Genomic DNA, 17,325 nt, shown 5'->3' with positions numbered 1-17,325 from the left:
ACGGCCTCCGCGTGCACTGCAGAATCAGACAGTGCAAAAATGGGCCAGCGGCAAAACCATCACCCTGGTCCAAATTGTCAATCAATCAAGAGTGCTGCCAGAAGGCAGGGGAGCGGTATGCTCCTGAAGATACATGATCAGATAAACCCTTTAATGTAAACCATTAATTAGAAGATAGTGTTAATAGGGCAAAAAGGGGATGAACCTGCAATGGCAATGTGTGTTTGAGACTGTATGCTGTGATAGGAGTCAGAAAAAACAAAATGACATTTGATCCATCAGAATACACAACAACTTTTTAAGACACAAGAAAAATTATTATTTTAACAAGCATGGAGATAGGTAACCTACATTTAAACAAGAAGAATGAAGGTTAATAAGGAGACAAAATATACAGTTGACAGACAACACGGATGCAATACGATTATCCATCAACAGATATCTTAAAAGCGATTGGACTGAGATTTATTAAAAATTATGCTGAGAAAAAGTGAAGCAACAATATTTGACATTCATGGAGAACTATTATACCCAAATCCAGGAATCCACCGTACTATTCCATAGTCCTCCCTCTGAGTAACAGAGCCAGACATCTTAGGCCATAGCAGCCTTCTCCGACTCTACCCTAATCATTGCCACTGCTTCTCACATTTGGTCCTACAAGAATTATCCCAATATTAGGCTAAAATGGCATAATGCACTAATAGGAAGTAAGCTATTCAATAAACAGTCAAAAATTTGCCCGTGCTATAAGGAGCCTTGTATAGAAAATGTCCATTAGTTCTATAATAACTTTCATGCCCAGCACACTCATAGTCTTTTACTTCAGTGAATCCATTTGTCAGTTTTCACCATTGTAAATTCATACATGGTCATATTAATGACAAACAAGCCCCTTGTATATAATTTCTGCACCTCATCTTCTGTTAGGGGGATAGAGGCCTTCACCATCATTTGTAGTAACAGGTGTGGGAATAATAGGAAGCAAAACATCCATATTAGTTATAGGCCATTGTCAATAGGGGGATGGCTTATTCTTCTTTCCAGCAAAACAAGACAACCATGTACAGATGAGCATGGCGACTGCGGCTCCCCCACCGGTGCAGTAATAGGCCCAGCCAATCTTGCAGGTTCCTAATGAAAGATGAGAGAATAAAATGTTATTTTCTGTGGACAACAGTTAGTAAGTATGTCTCATATAGTCCATGTTGTCTGAACTTTTATTAGAATACTAGAAGGTGGCCCGATTCTACGCATCGGGTATTCTAGAATTTACGTATTGTGTAGTTAATGTATGATTTTTGTTATATATATCTATATATATATATAGATGTTGTTGTGTGTAGTTACCAAGTGTTTGTGTAGGAGCTGTACATGTTCTGGGTGTTGTCTGGGTGTGGCGGGGGGTGAGAGCGGTGTTGTGTGTGTGTTGCGTGTGTTGCGTTGTTTGTGGAGCGCTGTGTGTCTGTAGCGTTGTGTGTGTGTGTGTTGCGCGGTTTGTGTGGGTGTGGTGTGTTTTGGGGGGAGGTATGTTTTGTGCAATGTGTGTGTTGCATGATATGTGCGTATATTTATGTATGCCGCGGTGTTTGTGTGTTGGGTGTTGTGTGTGTCCAGCGTTGTCTGTGTGTGTGGGTGTCTGTGTAGGGCGGTGTTTGTGGTTCCCAGTGTGTGTGTGGTGTGTTGTGTGTGTTGGGGGAGGTGTGCACCTCCCATCGTGCTCCATCCGCCATGCTGCGCACTCCCAAATGTGCTCCATCCGCCATGCTGCGCACTCCCAAACGTGCTCCATCCGCCATGCTGCGCACTCCCAAACGTGCTCCATCCGCCATGCTGCGCACTCCCAAACGTGCTCCATCCGCCATGCTGCGCACTCCCAAACGTGCTCCATCCGCCATGCTGCGCACTCCCAAACATGCTCCATCCGCCATGCTGCGCACTCCCAAACGTGCTCCATCCGCCATGCTGCGCACTCCCAAACATGCTCCATCCGCCATGCTGCGCACTCCCAAATGTGGTCCATCCGCCATGCTGCGCACTCCCAAACGTGCTCCATCCCCTATGCTGCGCACTCCTCATCGTGCTCCATCCCCCATGCTGCACAACCCCATCGTGCACCATCCCCCATGCTGCACCAGCATCAGCCTCTCTGCCCCCAGCATCAGCCTCTCTCCTCCCAGCATCAGCCTCTCTCCTCCCAGCATCAGCCTCTCTCCTCCCAGTATCAGCCTCTCTGTCCCCAGCATCAGCCTCTCTCCTCCCAGCCTCAGCCTCCCCCAGCATCAGCCTCCCTCTCCCAGCCTTCCCCAGGATCAGCCTCTCTCCTCCCAGCCTCCGTCCTCCCAGCCTTCCCCAGCATCAGCTTTCCCCTCCCAGCCTCCCTCAGCATCAGCCTCTCTCCTCCCAGCCTCAGCCTCTCTCCTTCCAGCATCCCCCAGCATCAGCCTCTCTCCTTCCAGCCTCCCTCAGCATCAGCCTCCCCTTCCCAGCCTTCCCCAGGATCAGCCTCTCTCCTCCCAGCCTCCTTCCTCCCAGCCTCCCCCTCCCAGCCTCCCTCAGCATCAGCCTTCCCCTCCCAGTCTCCCCCAGCATCAGCCTCCCCAAGCATCAGCCTCCACCAGCATCAGCCTCTCTCCTTCCAGCCTCCCCCAGCATCAGCCTCCCCAAGCATCAGCCTCCACCAGCATCAGCCTCCCTCGTCCCAGCCTCCCCCAGCATCAGCCTCCCCCAGCATCAGCCTCCCCCTCCCAGCCTCCCCCAGCATCAGCCTCTCTCCTCCCAGCATCAGCCTCTCTCCTCCCAGCATCAGCCTCTCTCCTCCCAGCATCAGCCTCTCCTCTCTGTCCCCAGCATCAGCCTCTCTCCTCCCAGCCTTCCCCAGCATCAGCCTCTCTCCTCCCAGCCTCCCCCAGCATCAGCCTCCCCCAGCATCAGCGTCTCTTCTTCCAGCCTCCCCCAGCATCAGCCTCTCTCCTTCCAGCCTCCCCCAGCATCAGGCTCCCTCTCCCAGCCTTCCCCAGTATCAGCCTCTCTCCTCCCAGCCTCCGTCCTCCCAGCCTTCCCCAGCATCAGCTTTCCCCAGCATCAGCCTCTCTCCTCCCAGCCTCAGCCTCTCTCCTTCCAGCCTCCCGCAGCCTCAGCCTCTCTCCTTCCAGCCTCCCTCAGCATCAGCCTCCCCTTCCTAGCCTTCCCCAGGATCAGCCTCTCTCCTCCCAGCCTCCTTCCTCCCAGCCTCCCCCTCCCAGCCTCCTTCAGCATCAGCCTTCCCCTCCCAGTCTCCCCCAGCATCAGCCTCCCCCTCCCAGCCTTCCCCAAGATCAGCCTCTCTGCTCCCAGCCTCCTCCAGCACGCCGTGCTCCTCTGCCGACACTCACACACCCGATCGCATACACTCACACACACCCGATCGCATACACTCACACACACCCGATCGCATACACTCACACACACCCGATCGCATACACTCACACACACCCGATCGCATACACTCACACACAGAGACACTGACGATATCGCACATACGCGCTCACACTCACAACATCCGGAGATACCACATGCTTCTGGCCATGTGATCCTCCGTCAGGTCCTGGAAGGTCACAACAGCACAGTATCGAGGCCGAGAAGCAAGCGATATCGCCGGATGCTGTGAGTGTGTGGATGCGATGTGATGTGTGTGTGAGGTGTGTGTGAGAGTGAGTGTGATCTGATGTGTGTGTATGTGTGTGTGTGTGCTGTTATGTGTGTGCGTGTGGATCTTCCGCCGCTGCAGGACCTTGATGCGCTTGTAACCATGCTAGCATGGTTACCAACGTATCCACACCACTCCCGTGCGAGCGGGGGACGGGGGGGGGGAGTACAGTACTCACCTCCGTGACAGCCGTGTCAGTTCGGGGAATGCGCGGGGGGGGGAGGGGGGGGAGTACAGTACTCACCTCCGTGACAGCCGTGTCAGTTTGGGGAATGCGTGGGGAGGGAGGGGGCGGGGCCAGAGCTAGCGTGCATTGTGTGAGGGGGGCGGGGCGTAGCGTGGCCGAATTGCCAATGCCTGCAGGGTGCCGGGGCGAGAGGCCAATCTGTGGGGGGGGCGGAGCCTGGGCGAGCGGCTGGCCAATCCGTGTGGGGGCGCAGCCTGGGCGAGCGGCCAATCCGTGGGGGGGGCGGGGCCATGGCGAGCCCAGCGGCCAATCAGCTTTGTGTCACCGTAAGGACACAATTTTGGAGCATGACAGACAGACAGACAGACAGACAGAATAAGGCAATTATATATATAGATTATCCCCATAACCCATAGGATACATAATAAATCATTCATGATGAATGGCAGACAGATGAAGATCTATCCACTCATATCAATCAAATTTAATGTATAGGTAACCTCACTGCTCTCTGTAAGGCTATGTTCACATCTTGTTTTAGCGTACAGTCAGCGGCTCCATTTTGGATTATGCCTGAATCCCTGGAAAACAGGATTCCAGCATATGCTCTGACAGGACCATTAACTGTAGAATCAGTGTATGCTCTGTTGGACATCATTTTCAGCCGAATACACCTCGTTGAGGTTCCGAGACATACTAGCCACATCTATTAAATAGGCAAATACATTAAGAAAAGTGGCAATGTGAGAATATACACTCATAAAACTTGCAGATTAGTTAAACAAATCTATTAGAAGGATCCCAACCACCCTCTCCCCAGAAAACTACAGGTGACTCCCCTAGTAGGCCAGTGTGCAGGAGTGGTGCTAAAGCAGACTTAAAGAGGTTGCCCACTACTTTTACCTTGATGGTCTATTCTTAGGATAGGTCAGCAATGTCTGATCGCTGTGGTCTGACACCCAGCACCCCCGCTGATCAACTGTTTTTAAATCCCTGGGGTGGCCGCTGGAAATGATCAGTTCCGGAACTGCCCCGTCAACTGATAACGTCTGCAGCCGAGAACTGCACATCCATGTACCGTCCAAATTAAGAGGGATGTGCAGTACAGCTATCAGAAGATGGAGTAGCTCGGGAACTGAGCATTCCTGTCCGCCTGCTGCCGCTGCCAGGACCAAGGACAGCTTGTATGGGTGGTGGTGTCAGGAGTTGGACCCGGCCAAACAGATATTGATAACCTAGTATAAGAATAGGCCATCAATGTAAACATAGTGGACAACATCTTTAATGCATCATTTATGACTAAACGCAGCATCTCATCATTCATTTAACAAACTACCCAGTTTTTTGTGTAGAAGCATAGACAAATTTATGAACAAGGTGAGATAGTAATATTACATATAGCTGAACATTTGGCCTCTGTCACCCAACACATTTGGCAACACTTAACATGGTCATATTGCTTTCTGAAACATAATGTCATTTACACCTTTACTGTATTATTTTATATGCAAATTAGGCTTAAGTGCTCTGGGTGTGACAAAGCACTTTACAAGTCTATTCCCTGCACTGATTAAAAGCATAGAGGCAGAGGCTTGGAGAGTGCTTAGACACTACCAGAGCACTTGAAGGAGTTGTCCAGTAATTAATGTCAATTGACTATCTTTAGTATAGACCATCCAGGAAAGATTTTTGGGGGTGTGACAATCAGCACCCCTGTTCATCCTGTTTCACATCTAGCACTTTTCTATTCATTTTGTATACTGTTTGTAAATTTTTTAAATCCTTTTTGATAAAGATATATATTTTTTACATATAGCCGTAATGCTCCTATTTTTTACTCCTTTATACATTTTTCTGCAGATCTGTGCACTGCTTTGGCTCTGCTATATCCCCAGCCGTACACTCTAGCAGCAGCACTTAAACATTAGCTTTAATATACATTATACAGTACACCATGCACTGACCACCTCATACATTATTGCGCTGCTAACCTTCTGTGCATGACTCTTACTTATGGCAAACAACAGGCTTGGCTCTTCCTGTGGCTTGCCCGAGTGAGTGTCCACAGCAAAAGGGATGTGTATCCAAGAGGCTGACTGTCAACTGATCCATCTGATATTTGCCAGAATTGCCAGATGGGCAGTCCAGTCCTGATCATCTATGATGTCTATGTCGCGGGCGGAGGGACGCGCTCGCGACGCTTGGGTCCAGGGCTTCTGCTGCTGCTGCTCGGTGGCTCGAGCGGTGGGCCGGACTCGGGGACTCGAACAGCGCTCCTCACCCGTGAGTGAAAAGGGATGGTTTGTTTGGGGGAGAGTTCGTGACGCCACCCACGGGACGTGGGGATGATGGCATCACCGCTGCTGGTGACGGGGATCCCGGGAGAGATGGTAGGGAGCAGCTAGGATATTGTTCCCTCCGTGGGTAGGCGTTGGTGATCCCGGGGCCCGGTGGTGTAACGGGGAGGCTGGATGGCCGGGGTGCATGGTTGCAGGGACAGCGCGGAGCGGTGCCGGACGGCACTGGTGTACTCACTCAGGCAGTCAATGACAGAGTCTCTGGTAAACCAAACGGCAGGATGGATGGGTCCCGCAGCCGGCTGCAGTGCTTTTGTGCTCTTCCCGGACAGTGATGGTGGCTGTCTTTCCCTGCAACTGTTAGAATGTTCTGACTCCTGTGGTTGGTATTGTGAGTCCTTTCCTGCACCTTCTTGTACACTCCTCCTGTGCTCCGGTTTCCAGCTGGCTCCCCGGTTCGGTACCGTACGGGCCACCACCCTGTCCCGGCTACCTACGGTTCCACCAAGACTGTCTTCCCGGCTCCTGCAGACGGCCACTACCGTCTGCCTGACTGGCTACACGAGGGCCCTAGGCTCCAACCTAGGCCCCAGTCTGCATCTGCCTCTCTGCACACCTCCTCTCTCTTCCTCTGCCTGGACTTGTCTGAACTTGTTTTCTGACTCAGGCCAGCTACCCTGTTTCCCCGAAAATAAGACACTATCTTATTTTTTTTTTTTCCCTGAAAAAAGCACTATGTCTTATTTTCAGGGGGTGTCTTATTCTCGAGGAGACATGGTTGGGGGTAAGTTTACCCCCCACAAAAAGCAGACCACCCCCCATCCCAGGATCGTCATACTTACTAGCCCCAGGCATCTGTATGGCTCCCAGATCCTCTTATGATCTCCCAGCAGGTATGCTGCGTGCCTCCCCTGCGTCTGGCTGACATCAGATCTCACATACACACACACACACACACACACTTCTCCCTGTGATCTCCCTGCAGCTGTGCTCCCCTGCGTCTGGCTGACATCAGATCACACACACACACACACACACACACATCAGATCACACTCACTCACTCACACACAAACACAAACCCACCCCACGATCCCAGCAGCTGTGCTGCACGCCGTGCTCCTCTGCCTCCTGCCGACACTCACAGATCCGATCGCTTACGTTCACACACAGTCACACATCAGACAGTATACACGCACACATCTGATCGCATACACTCACACATACACCCCACTTCTCCCTGTGCCCTCCAGTAGGCAGTCCCAGCAGCTGTGCTGCACGCCGTGCTCCTCCGCCTTCTGCCGACACTCACAGATCCGATCGCATACACTCACACACACACACATCCGATCGCATACACTCACACATCCGATCGCATACACTCACACACACACTGACGATATCGCACATACTCGCTCACACACTCACAACATCCGGAGATACCACATGCTTCCGGCCATGTGATCCTCCGGCAGGTCCTGGAAGGTCACTGCACGCACAGTATCGCCGCCGAGAAGCAAGCGATATCACTGGATGTTGTGAGTGTGTGGATGCGATCTGATGTGTGTGTGAGGTGTGTGTGAGAGTGAGTGAGTGTGATCTGATGTGTGTGTCTGCGCGTGTGTGCGTGTGTTCTGCCGCTGCAGGACCTTGATGCGCTCACCTGCTCCCGGTCGGCTTCTGGTGAGTATGATCGGGGGTCTTCTTTCTTCTGTCTTCTCTCTTCTGGGGGTGCCGCTGCCTATAATGAAGTGTCCTGCAGTGTCTTTCACCGCTGCATGACACTTCATTATTGACCGCAGCTATGTCTTATTTTCAGGGGATGTCTTATATTAAGGGTATGTGCGCACGTTGCTTTTTACCTGCTTTTTACCTGCTTTTTTGCTGCTTTTTCTTCTGCGCTGTTTAATGCCAAAAATGGATGTGTTCTTCTATTCAAGCAAAGTCTATGGGAATTTGGGTTTCTTGTTCACACTATGTTGTTCAAAATGCTGCCTTTTTGTGGCAGAACTTTGGTCAAAAACTCAGCTTTGCAGTGCAAAACCCAAATGGCAAAAACAATTGACATGTTGCTTCTTTGAAAAGCTGAGTTTTTGACCAAAGTTCTGCCACAAAAAGGCAGCATTTTGAACAACATAGTGTGAACAAGAAACCCAAATTCCCATAGACTTTGCTTGAATAGAAGAACACATCCATTTTGGCATTAAACAGCGCAGAAGAAAAAGCAGCAAAAAAGCAGGTAAAAAGCAGGTAAAAAGCAACGTGCGCACATACCCTAAAGCTTCCCTGAAAACTCCTGGGATGACTTATTTTCGGGGGATGTCTTATTTTCGGGGAAACACGGTAGACTCCTTGGTGGGCGTGCCCATCTGCCTGACTCCGCCCACCTGGTGTGTCTGTCTGAACCCGAGGGAAGAAATCAGGTCTCACTGGGGATGACTGCTGTGAACTGCCGGGGGTGGGGGTGTGTGTGTTGTTACCTGTGACCCCTGGCTAGTCCAGGGCGTCACATCTATTTGCCCCAATAGGATATAAATGAAATATTTTTGGAGGGGGGAGACAAACCCTTCAATTGGACACTAATGATTACTTCATAATAAAAATAATATTTTAGTTATTGTATTGTTAGTACACTTCTACACATATGGATGTATTAGGATGAATAAAAAGCTTGTTCTCAGGGAATGCCACCTCTCCGAGAAGTTTTTCTATGCAGAATAAGCTGTTTTAATGCTATAATATATTCAGATCTCAACACACAATCACAGGTGAAGCAGAAGACAATTGCAAAACATTAAAAATTAATTGTGCAGTTACCAGGCAGGTACATTATTGCCATCCCCTGAAACACATTAAACCTCATCTACATAATTACCGAGGAGCCTGGAACACTCGGACCTTGTAAATGGCCTCCTCAGGGATGATGTACTAATGTAATTCCACACTGAAACTGTTCCTGGTGTTGCCAACTTCCCTAGGTTACCTGTAATGCACATTTTTAGATATCCACTCATTTACAAAATGGGTACATCAGTTTGGTGTAAGGTCAGCTTCTATCATTATTCCGCTAAATACTGAATTAGTAGTGATATCTGCCATGTTCTCCATGGTACCTAAGAATTTTGCTAAACACTCAATAAGCTATTCTTGATTCATAGATGTATCCAACTTGATTCAAAGGCTCAGATGTGCTACTCATGTAAATAGGAGCGACGTGCTGTATCCAGCTTTGGCCACTATGAGGTTAATGGAGCTGTGCAGCTCCACACTCATCACATCCAAACGCTGCCGACACCGGGAACAGCTGTTCAGCAGGGGTCCTTTTTATATACCTATGAGGGACTGGAGCATTAACTCTTGATTTATGGGTAAGCTATTGGGCAATTATTTGATTATTATGGGACCCCTTTTGCTACCGCTGTAGCATTAGACCAATATGGTCATTATAGGGGGATTATAAAAATTAAGCCCTATCTATTTTGCTTTATGTGGGTTTTATTATAATAATAATATTAATAATAATAATAATAATTAACTTTTACCCTATCATAGCTGCAGCGGATAACCTATAGGGCTATATATGGTACTTTATATGCTATTGTGCCCATTGAGACTTCCTATTTTTTTCTGACTATTAGCACTTTATTGTCCCTAAGGCTGCTTTCACACTGCGTCTTTTTAACATGCGTCCTGAACGTTTTTTTGCTGCAAAAGCGGATCCTGCTTTTACAGCAAAAAATGCATGCAAACGCATGTGTTACTTTGCAGGATCCTGTCACTGGATGTTTAGGGGCGGGCATTGGAGTCATGTGATCGGGAGTGAGGGGAACTAAACGTGCCAGACTGGGAGCCGGCATCTGACAGCTGCGAGGCTCTTAACCAAGGTAAACATTGGGTATACTTGCTTGGATACCCGATATTTACTTTGGTTACAAGCGTCTGCAGCTGCTAGGAGCCGGGCTCCCTGCACACGTTACCAACGTAAACATCGGGTAACTAAGATAAGTGGTTACCCGATGTTTACCTTGGTTACGAGTGTCCGCAGCTCTCAGGTGGGGGAGAGGGAGGGGGAGAGACAGAGAGAGAGGGAGGAGAGAGACAGAGGGAGGAGAGAGATAGACTGATCACGGAGGCTGGCTTCTGGGCATGCTCAGTAGCGCAAGCAGGATCCTGCCTATCAGCACGCCAGCGTTCACATGCGTTTGCGTGCTGTTTAGTCAGGATCCAGCAATTTGCAGAAGTTGGACGCAGCTCAAAAACGCTACGTTTTTGAAAGATGTTAAAAAACTACAAGTCGCTGGATCCTCACTATAACGCACGCAAACGCAGGTGAACGCATGTTAATGCAAGTCCATTGCAAATGCATTGAAATGAAAACGCATTTGCACTGGATCCGTTTCTGCGTTAAAAAAACGTTCAGGACGCATGTTAAAAAGACGTAGTGTGAAAGCAGCCTTAGATGCATATGGGTGTTCATCCTGCTTGACATCTAGCACTTTTCTATTAATTTTGTATACTGTTTGTAAATTTTTTAAATCCTTTTTGATAAATATATATATTTTACATATAGCCATAATGCTCCTATGTTCCCTCCTTTATAAGCTTGATATGGAGTGGCTTAAGTTTATGAAATTATAGGCAAGACAAGATGTGTATTGGTCAATTTTCTATGTATCTGCAGAAAAAAGTTGCTCCCTGGTATCAGCTTTGTTGGCTGAGGCTCCGCCCCTTCTGGTCACATGGGTATGACATCAGCACAGGTCCTGCTAGTCAAAAAGTAAATCGATTCTATAATAGAATTAGCATATATAACAGAGGGAGGTGCTAACTATGAATACCCCCCAGCTATTATCTGATCCACAGCTGCTGTCACTCAACAAGCTGCTAATTTACAAACTTTACTTGCTTGTATTTTATAACCTATACATCCTAGAAGACATCTAAAGGTGTGTATAGAATCAGCATGATAGTGCCAGTATAGCACTGGCTTTAGCTTATATAGGAAAATCCTGGTGATTGGTGCACTTTAATATTTGGTGCAGACCCCTTTGTTTGCAATTACAGAGGTCAGATGTTTCCTGTAGTTCATGGGCAAATTTGCACACACTGCAGCAGGGATTGGCCCACTCCTCCATACAGATCTTCTCCAGATCTTTCACGTTTTGGGGCGGTCACTAGGCAACATTGAGTTTCAGCTGCCTCAAAAGGGTTTCCATTAGGTTCAGGTCTGAAGACTGACTAGGCCACTCCAGGACCTTGAAATGCTTTTTTTATGGAGTCACTCCTTAGTTGCTTTGCTTGTGTGTTTCGGGTCATTATCATGTGGGAAGACCCAGCCACAACCCACCTTCAATGCTATCAATGAGTGAAGGAGTTTATTGGCTAAAATCGTGAGATACATGACCCCATCCTTCGTCCCTTTAATATGGTGCAGTCATCCAGTCCCCTTTGCAGAAAAGCACAACCCAAGAATGATGTTTCAACCCCCATGCTTCACGGTTGAGAGGGTGTTCTTGAGGTTGTACTGATCCTTCTCCCTCCAAACACGATGAGTGGAGTTGAAATCAAAAGGTTCTATTTTGGTCTCATCTGACCACATGATCTTCTCCCATGCTGCCCCTGGATCATCCAGATGGTCATTACGACCCTTAACTGGACCTGGACATGTCCTGGTGTGAGCAGGGGGATCTTGCGTGCCCTGAAGGATTTTAATCCATGATAGTGTAGTATGTTACTAATGGGAATCTTTGAGAATATGGTCCCAGTTCTCTTCAGATCATTGACTAAGTCCTCCCATATAGTTCTGGGCTGATTCCTGACCTTTTTCAGAATCATTCTTACACCATGAGGCGAGTTCTTGCATGGAGCCCCAGATCAAGTAAGATTGACAGTCATCTTGTACGTCTTCCATTTTCTAATAATTGTGTCAACTGTTGTTGTCTTCTCACCAAGCTGCTTGCCTATTGTCCTGTAACCCATTTCAGCCTTGTGCAGGTCTACAATTTTGTCCCTGGTGTCTTTAGATAGCTCTTTGGTCTTGGCCATGGTGGAGAGGTTGGAATGTGATTGAGTGTGTGGACAGGTGTCTTTTATACAGGTAACACGTTCAAGTAGGTGCAATATAAAGTTAGTGAGTGCAGAGTAGGAGGGCTTCTTAAAGAAAAAAAATAACAGCTCTGTGAGAACCAGAATTCTTGCTGAATGGTAGGTGATCAAATACTTATTTCATGTCATAAAATTCATAAAATTATTTAAAAATCATACAATGTGACTTTTTGGACTTTTTTTTAATACTGTCTGTCACAGTTGAAGTGTGCCTATGCTAAAATTTACAGACCTCTCCGCACATTATAGGTGGGAAAACTTGCAAAATTGGCAATGTATAAAATACTTATTTTCCCCACTGTATTTAGTGTATGGAGTACTGTACATATGAAAAGACTGATACATTGATTTAAATCACTCCTGGCCGTAATGAATCTTACGTGGATGCACAGCTAGTGCCTCTCATACACACTCTACAGGCCACGATCCGCGATTGTGAGTCACTTGTTACCTAATTGGAACTGACTGGACGCATTGCCACACGCCTGCTGGATTTCAGGGCTGTTCCACCCCAGTGGATACAGGGCACATCCGGAGCTAATGAGGAGTCCTACAGAGATTCACACAGAGACAAAAAGGACATGTTTGTTTACTCAGCGTGAGCTACCCAGCAAACTGTGCTATTCATTACGACCAATTACACTGCTACATTTATACAGAATATTCTTGTGTAGTATATTTACTGCTTCAGAAAATACGAGGTCACACAAAATGAACAAAGAATAGACAAATATACATATTAGGCTGGTTTCACACTACGTCTTTTTAACATCCGTTGAAAACGTTTTTTTAACGGAAGTACGGATCCTGTGCAAATCCGTTTTCACTTCAATGCATTTTCAATGGACTCGCGTCCACCTGCGTTTGCATGCGTTTGCGTCCGTTAGACGCAGGATCCGTCCTTTTGCGTTATTTTAACATGTTTCAAAAACGCAACATGTAGCGTTTTTTTGCTTTGTTAAAATAACGCATCTCACAGGATCCTTCACATTGCGCCGCGAGCTGCAATGCATTTCAATGAGTGCTGGATCCTGCCTAGCAGAATACGTTCAGTTGCGTTGTAACAGGATCCTGCTTTTGTACTGAGCATGCCCAGAAAGTACTGAGCATGCCCAGAACCAGTCTCCAGTGATCTGTCTATCTCTCTACTCCCTCCCTCACCCCCTCTCTCTCTATCTCTGTCTTTCCCCCTTCCTCTCTCTCCCACCTGAGAGCTGCGGACACTCGTAACCAAGGTAAATATCGCGTAACCACTTCTCTTAGTTACCCGATGTTTACGTTGGTTACGCGTGCAGGCAGCCCTGCTCCTAGCAGCTGCAGACACTCGTAACCAAGATAAATATCGGGTATCCAAGGCCGATGTTTACCTTGGTTACCAGCGTCTGCAGCTGTCAGAAGCCGGCTCCCAGTCTAGCTCCCCTCACTCCCGATCACATGACTCCAATGCCCGCCCCTAAATATCCAGTGCAGGATCCTGCAAAATAACATATGCGTTTGCATACGTTATTGCTGTAAAAGCAGGATCCGTACTTCCGCTAAAAAAACGTTTTCAGCGGATGTTAAAAAGACGTAGTGTGAAACTAGCCTTAAACTGGAATAGTGCCGGTCCATGCCAGGTGGAGGGTCTAGACTTGATACCTCTTTTAGGTATGGTCAGTAATAGATCTAGGGCTTGATACAGGACTAGCGAGAAAGACTACTATTTGATTCTGTTAGCCCTTTTTTATATAAAAAAGGAGAATATGTAAAGAAAAAAAAGGTACAAAATACTCAATGTTGTAAATGATTTGTCATTTTTGTGGCCATGCCACTTTTTCTTTAAAAATAATATCAAATATTTAATAAAGAAATGCATGTCTTGCCGCACATTTATTAGAGTAGCACTGCAGAGATTTATTTTTTTTATTTGGACTTTAAAGACTTTTGGAACTTTGCTCAAAGAGAGGACAAATCTTTGCAGAGAGGGCATGGCTAAGCAGAAAGGGGGCATGACCAAATGTGCTAAGAGGATGTTCACAGTGTACTGTATACTGTGGCCATGTCACAGAATAACACCAAGAAAAAAGCACAAAAACATATACAGTATATCGCAAAAGTGAGTATACCCCTCACATTTTTGGAAATATTTTATGTGTGTGATTCTTTTCACTTTCACCCCTATAGTACTTCACTTCTTATGAAATGCCCAAATCAATACACCTAGTAATGAACTGGCCATCTCACCCTCTGTCCTGCTCATCCATCTCACCTCCTCCTCAGAACTCTTCTTCACCATAAAATCCTCTGTCTCCAGACGCACACGGTCACGCTCGCTTTGCCTGCAATAAACTTTCATACATCCATGACATATGCGTCACTAACAAGCTCTCCTTCCTCGGTATTACCGAAACCTGGCTTACCCTCTCTGACTTAAGGGGGCTTTACACGCAGCGATATCACTAGCGATATCGCTGGTGAAAGCACCCGCCCCCGTCGTTTGTGCGTCACAGACAAATTGCTGCTCGTGGCACTCAATATTGTTACGAGCCGTCACACGGACTTACCTGCCTAGCGACGTCGCTGTGGCCGGCGAACCACCTCCTTTGTAAGGGGGGCAGTTTGTGCGCCGTCACAGCGGCGTCACTAAGCGGCCGCCCAATAGAAGCAGAGGGGCGGAGATGAGCGGCCGTAACATCCTGCCCACCTCCTTCCTTCCGCATTGCCGGCGGCCGCAGGTAAGCTGTAGTTCGTCGTTCCTGAGGTGTCACACATAGCGATGTGTGCTGCCTCGGGAACGACGAACAACCTGCGTCCTCAATAATCAACGATTTTTAGAAAATGAACGATTTGGTGAGTATTTTCAATCGTTAGCAGTCGCTCGTACATGTACCACGCAACGACATCGCTAACGATGCTGGATGTGCGTCACGGAATCCGTCACCATGGCGATATATCGTTAGATACGTCGCTGCGTGTAACGGGGCCTATAGCCTCTCCAGCTGCACTTTCTAATGGTGGTTTCCATCTTTTTCACACACTCCACCCCAGTAATAAGTATGGTGGAGCAGTTTGTTTTCTCCTGTAGGATAAATGCGCATTCACCCCAATTTAACTGCTACCCTCCATTATTCTTCCCTCTTTTGAGGTGCACTCTGTCTGCATCTACTATCCCTTTAACCTACAACGAACTGTCATTTACTGACCCCCATCCCCAGCCACCACCTTTCTTGATCACTTCACCACCTGGCTACTTAATTTCCTTTCCACTGATATCCCCACCATCATCATGAGTCATTTCAACATCCCCATTGACGCCTTCCACTCAGCTGTCTCTAAATGTTTAATATTCACTTCCTCCTTTAGCCTCCTTCCTCCTTTCACTCAATGGCCCCCACAGCAACTCACATAGATGACCACATGCTGGACCTCATCTTCACCCGCTTCTATTCCCTATCTAACCTCTAAAACTCACTTCTCCCCTGTCCGACCACAACTTATTCATGTTCTCTTCCATCTCCTGTCCAAGTACACAACCCAAATTCCAACAACTTACACACCCTCGAGGAAATCTCAATTACCTTGATTTGTACTCACTCTCTAAGTCCCTTCTCCCTCTCACAGATAGAGCTTTCTTATATGATGCAGATGCAGCTGCCACTTTATATAACACCCCAATAACTACAGGTCTTGAATCGGCCGCTCCCCTCATGGATAAAAAAAAACGCACAATCAACAGGCAACCTTGGCACACCAGCATGAAGAATTGAGGTGCGCTTCCAGGGTTGCTGAGCGGAGATGAAAGAGATAGCAATTCACTAAGAACTTCGTTGCATACAAACAGTCCTTCACCGATTTTAAGTCCACACTCACTGCTGCAAAGCAAACCTACTTCTTATCTCTCAAATGCTCTTTATCCCAACCCTAAACAGCTATTCAACACTTTCAATTTTCTCCTCTGTCTCCCAGCTCCTCCTCCCTCTCCTCTCAGATGAAGACTTTGACTCTTTCTTCAAGAAAAAGATTGATAACATCAGAGTAAGCTTTGGCCTACAGTTCCCACAGCCCCTTCTCATAACTACTCAGCCCTCTTCCTGCAAAACCAGTTTCTCCACCATGACATAAGATCAATTTTCCTCTCTACTCTCCAAATCAAATCTCAACACCTGTGTGCACTTGACCCACTACCATCCTACCTCATCCCCAGCATCACCTGTCTTCATCCTGATCATAACCCATCTCTTCAACCTATTACTAACAACTGTTGTCTTCCCCTCATCCTTTAAACATGCCTCGCTCACACCCATCCTCAAAAAGCCCTCTCTTGACCTATCCTGTGTCTAGCTATCGTGTCATATCACTTCTCTCCTATGACTCAAAACTACTGAAATAGCATGTCCATCTTGAATTGTCCACCCACCTCCCCACCTGCTTCCTCTTTGACCGGCTTCATTCTGGCTTCCAGCCGCATCATTCCATTGAAACTGCCCTAACTAAAGTCATCAATGACCTACGAACTGCCAAAGCCAAACGACACTACTCTGTCCTTCTCCTCCTGGACCTCTCCTCTGCCTTTAACACTGTGGACCATTGCCTCCTACTACAGATTTTTCCTTTCATCTTCTTGGCATCACAGACTTTGCCCTCTCTTGGATTTCTTCATACCTAACCGACCGAACTTTCACCATCCCACTCTCACGCCACCTCCTTATGTTGTCTTCTATCTGTCGGTGTCCCCCTATTTTAGTTCTTGGACTCCTGCTCCACCTACACCTTCGGTCTGGGACAGCTCATAGAGACATACGGCTTTCAGTATCATCTCTATGCTAATGATATGAATATTTATCTCTCTGGAGCTGATGTCACCTCCTTACTAACCAGAATCCCTCAATGTCTGTCCCCTATTTCATCCTTTTTCTCTGCTCAATTTCTAAAACTTAACATGGACAAAATGGAATTCATCTTTCCTCCTCCTCACTCAACTTTTCAAAGAAACCTATCCATCAAAGTCAATGGCTGCTCACTCTCCTCAGTCCCACATGCTTGCTGCCTCAGGTAACCCTCGATTCTGCTC

The 17,325-nt window shown here is 47.5% G+C and overlaps 1 protein-coding gene across 3 annotated transcripts in view; it reads right to left on the bottom strand.

Moving 5' to 3' along the window:
• Positions 1–295: 295 nt before the first annotated feature.
• LOC142251235 (LHFPL tetraspan subfamily member 1 protein-like) overlaps positions 296–17,325 on the bottom strand; it is a 67,936-nt gene continuing 50,906 nt past the window's right edge. For 2 of the 3 annotated variants that reach the window (XM_075323851.1, XM_075323850.1), the window contains 3 exons: positions 12,727–12,825; positions 9,046–9,153; positions 296–1,134 (listed from right to left, as the gene is read on the bottom strand). In XM_075323851.1, coding sequence (XP_075179966.1) covers positions 1,016–1,134; positions 9,046–9,153; positions 12,727–12,825 — 326 coding nt within the window. In that variant the 3' untranslated portion in view covers positions 296–1,015. The remainder of the gene's footprint in view (positions 1,135–9,045; positions 9,154–12,726; positions 12,826–17,325) is intronic. The other variant, XM_075323852.1, reaches the window with a different exon arrangement.

The sequence above is a fragment of the Anomaloglossus baeobatrachus genome, chromosome 9 (genome assembly GCF_048569485.1).
Source record: "Anomaloglossus baeobatrachus isolate aAnoBae1 chromosome 9, aAnoBae1.hap1, whole genome shotgun sequence".
NCBI lineage: Eukaryota > Metazoa > Chordata > Amphibia > Anura > Aromobatidae > Anomaloglossus > Anomaloglossus baeobatrachus.
The sequence above is the reverse complement of the archived record's forward strand: the minus strand, read 5'-3'. Positions and strand labels throughout refer to the sequence as shown.